Source organism: Chrysochloris asiatica, unplaced genomic scaffold (genome assembly GCF_000296735.1).
Source record: "Chrysochloris asiatica unplaced genomic scaffold, ChrAsi1.0 scaffold00305, whole genome shotgun sequence".
Classification (NCBI taxonomy): domain Eukaryota; kingdom Metazoa; phylum Chordata; class Mammalia; order Afrosoricida; family Chrysochloridae; genus Chrysochloris; species Chrysochloris asiatica.
Window position 1 is genome coordinate 1569451 of NW_006408823.1, and position 2624 is coordinate 1572074.

A 2624-nucleotide genomic window follows, 5' to 3' on the forward strand; every position below is an offset into this window, starting at 1 on the left:
GGAGAGTCAGACCTGCTGGAAATACCTGAATGATCCCTCTAACTGTACAGTGATGTGCAGATGGGAAGGGTGATAAGGAAGAAACCACCCAGCGTTAGCCTTTAGTTTCCCGGCCTCCTCTCTCCCCTCAACTCCACAGCTCCTACCCGAATCTTGCTGTTGAGGATTTTGTCATTGACGTCCTCATCGAAGCACTTCTGCGGGTATACGTCAATGCAGTGTGTCCTCAGGTTTTGCTGGATCTGGAGACATCACACAGGTGACATCAGCCTACCTTGTCCCTCCTCCCTGCCCTGCCCCTCCCCACCGTGCACCCAGCTCACTCTGTGCCTGAAGGCCTCTCGCTCCTCCAGGGTCAGGCTGTCGGCACGGGCAATCACAGGCACGACGTTCACTGCCCGGCACAGCCGCTGCAGGAATTCAATGTCCAGGGGCCTCAGGCTGTCCCCCGAGGGGTAGGGGGCAATGATCATGAGTGAAGGGGGCATACCATCCCACAGCCCACTCAGGGACCCCTTTTCTTTCCCCTTGTTCCCTGCAGGTGTCCCCCACCCCACCTGGCTCTGCCACCTCACCAATGCCCGGTGGGCGGCACGAAGTACACACAACAGTGTACCCGGGTGTCAGGGATGTGGCGTTGGCGGGTGATGAGAATCTCCTCTTGCAGGTACCGTTCATACTGCTCATTGATGTAGCCCAGGATGGGGTCCCAGCTGGGGTGGAGACATGGACCCGCCTTTCAGAGACATACCTGGGGGCTTCACCTCCACAGGGTGGCCAGTCATGCTGGTGTGCCTGGGACTGAGGACTTCCTGGGATGCAGAACTTTCAACTAGCTGCCATTGTGTCGACACCAATTCATGGTGACCATGTGTGTCAGAGCAGAACTGGGCTTTATAGGGGTTTCCTTTCTTTTTTTTTTTTAACCTTTTATTGACAGTTGAGTGAAGATGTGTAGAGCAGATCATCAGTTTTACATTCAACAAATCATATACTTTCTATAGGGCTTTCAAAGGCTATTTGTTTGGATTTTCAAAGTTCATTTTGTATCGTGAGGATAGGACATTTCCAATGCACACATTGGCTGAGAAAACACGCCCCAGTTTCTCCTACACAAGCACAAGAATTCAGTAATTTTTCAGCTTCTCGGACGTGGACTTAGCCCAAGTGTTTTATGATTGGATCTTTCTTTTAAGTCATTTCTGGGTAGACTCGAACTACCAACCTTGAGGTGAGCAACCAAGAGCTTTCGTTCATGGTTTACGCTCCCCAGGGATTCCAGAGCTCTTAATCCTGTGAAAATGACGAGGCTTGTCAGCCTGTTCCTTCCCTGACCTGCATCACCGGAGATACAAAGACCCCTGCCGTTCTCAGGTGAGACCTCAGCTTCCTCATCTGTAAACTGGGGGCAGTAACAACACCCACTTCACATTAAACGAGCTCTGGACCACCTCATTTTTACCAGTGCTTTGTAGACACTGCATTGTTTACAAATTGGAGGTTTGTAGCCATCCTGAGCAGATCTAGGCGATTGAAGCCATTTCCAACAGTCTGTGCTCACTGCTTGTCTGTGTCCCATCAGGATCATTCTCATAAGACTTCAAGCCTTTTCATGATGCGATTGCTCACTTAACAGATTACAACTCAACTCACCGCCACTGAGCTGGTTCCTACTCATAGTGACCCTGTACAGGGTTCCCAGACTGTAAATCTACATATCTGTCTCCCAAGGAGTGGCTGGTGGGTTTGAACTGCTGCACATGTGTTTAGTAGTCCAGTGCTTATCCAACAGCACCACATGACCAGGGTTCTTTTTAACAGACTACAGTATAGTGCAAGGAGCTCTGGTAGCGTAGTGGTTATGAATCAGGCTGTGAACCTCAAGGTCAGGAGTTCAAAACGACCAGGCATTCCACGGGAGAAAGATGAGGCTTGCTGCTCCCGTAAAGATTTACAGCCTCGGAAACCCTATACAGGGTCGCTATGAGTTGGAAACAACTCAACAGCACATCACGACGACCCACAGTATAGTGCCAACGTAACTTTTATGTGCAATAAGAAACCAAACAATGAGAGAGACTCATTGTATCACGATATTCACCTGATCGCCGTGGTCTGGAACTGAACCCTCAGTGTCTCCAGGGTGTGCCTGTAAACCACCATGACAGCCTGGTTCAAACCACCCTGGACTTTCCTCTGGATTGTCACAAGAATATTCTGAGTCTTCTCTCTTTGTCCCGGGTCCCTTGGTCTATTGTCAGCACAATGGCCCAAAGGATACTTTTACAAACAGGAATCAAATCACGTCATTTTCCTGTTCCATCTCCAGTTGCGGAGAAAAAAACAAAGGCCTATGGAGCTCCCCATTTTCTGTGGCCCATGTCCCCCTCCTCTCTTTGTTCCTGCCCCTCCAGCCTCCTCACTGTTCTTTGAACACACCAAGCTTGTCCTACCACAGGGCCTTTGTACTTACCACCTGGAGCATTCTTCTCCCAAACAGTCACATGGCTTATTTGTCAACCCCAAGTCTCAGCTCAAATACCTCCTTCACATTGACGTCTTTCTTTAAGTAAGTTCTTATTCTACTTACTCTAGTATTGAAGAAAATTTGCACATTACAGCAA

The 2624-nt window shown here is 49.3% G+C and overlaps 1 protein-coding gene across 1 annotated transcript in view; it reads right to left on the reverse strand.

Moving 5' to 3' along the window:
• Positions 1 to 2624, reverse strand: part of SEPT12 (septin 12) — a 21231-nt gene that overhangs the window by 13192 nt on the left and 5415 nt on the right. The window contains exons 4-6 of the mRNA XM_006874893.1: positions 576 to 713; positions 324 to 441; positions 147 to 242 (exon numbers count right to left, since the gene is read on the reverse strand). Coding sequence (XP_006874955.1) covers positions 147 to 242; positions 324 to 441; positions 576 to 713 — 352 coding nt within the window. The remainder of the gene's footprint in view (positions 1 to 146; positions 243 to 323; positions 442 to 575; positions 714 to 2624) is intronic.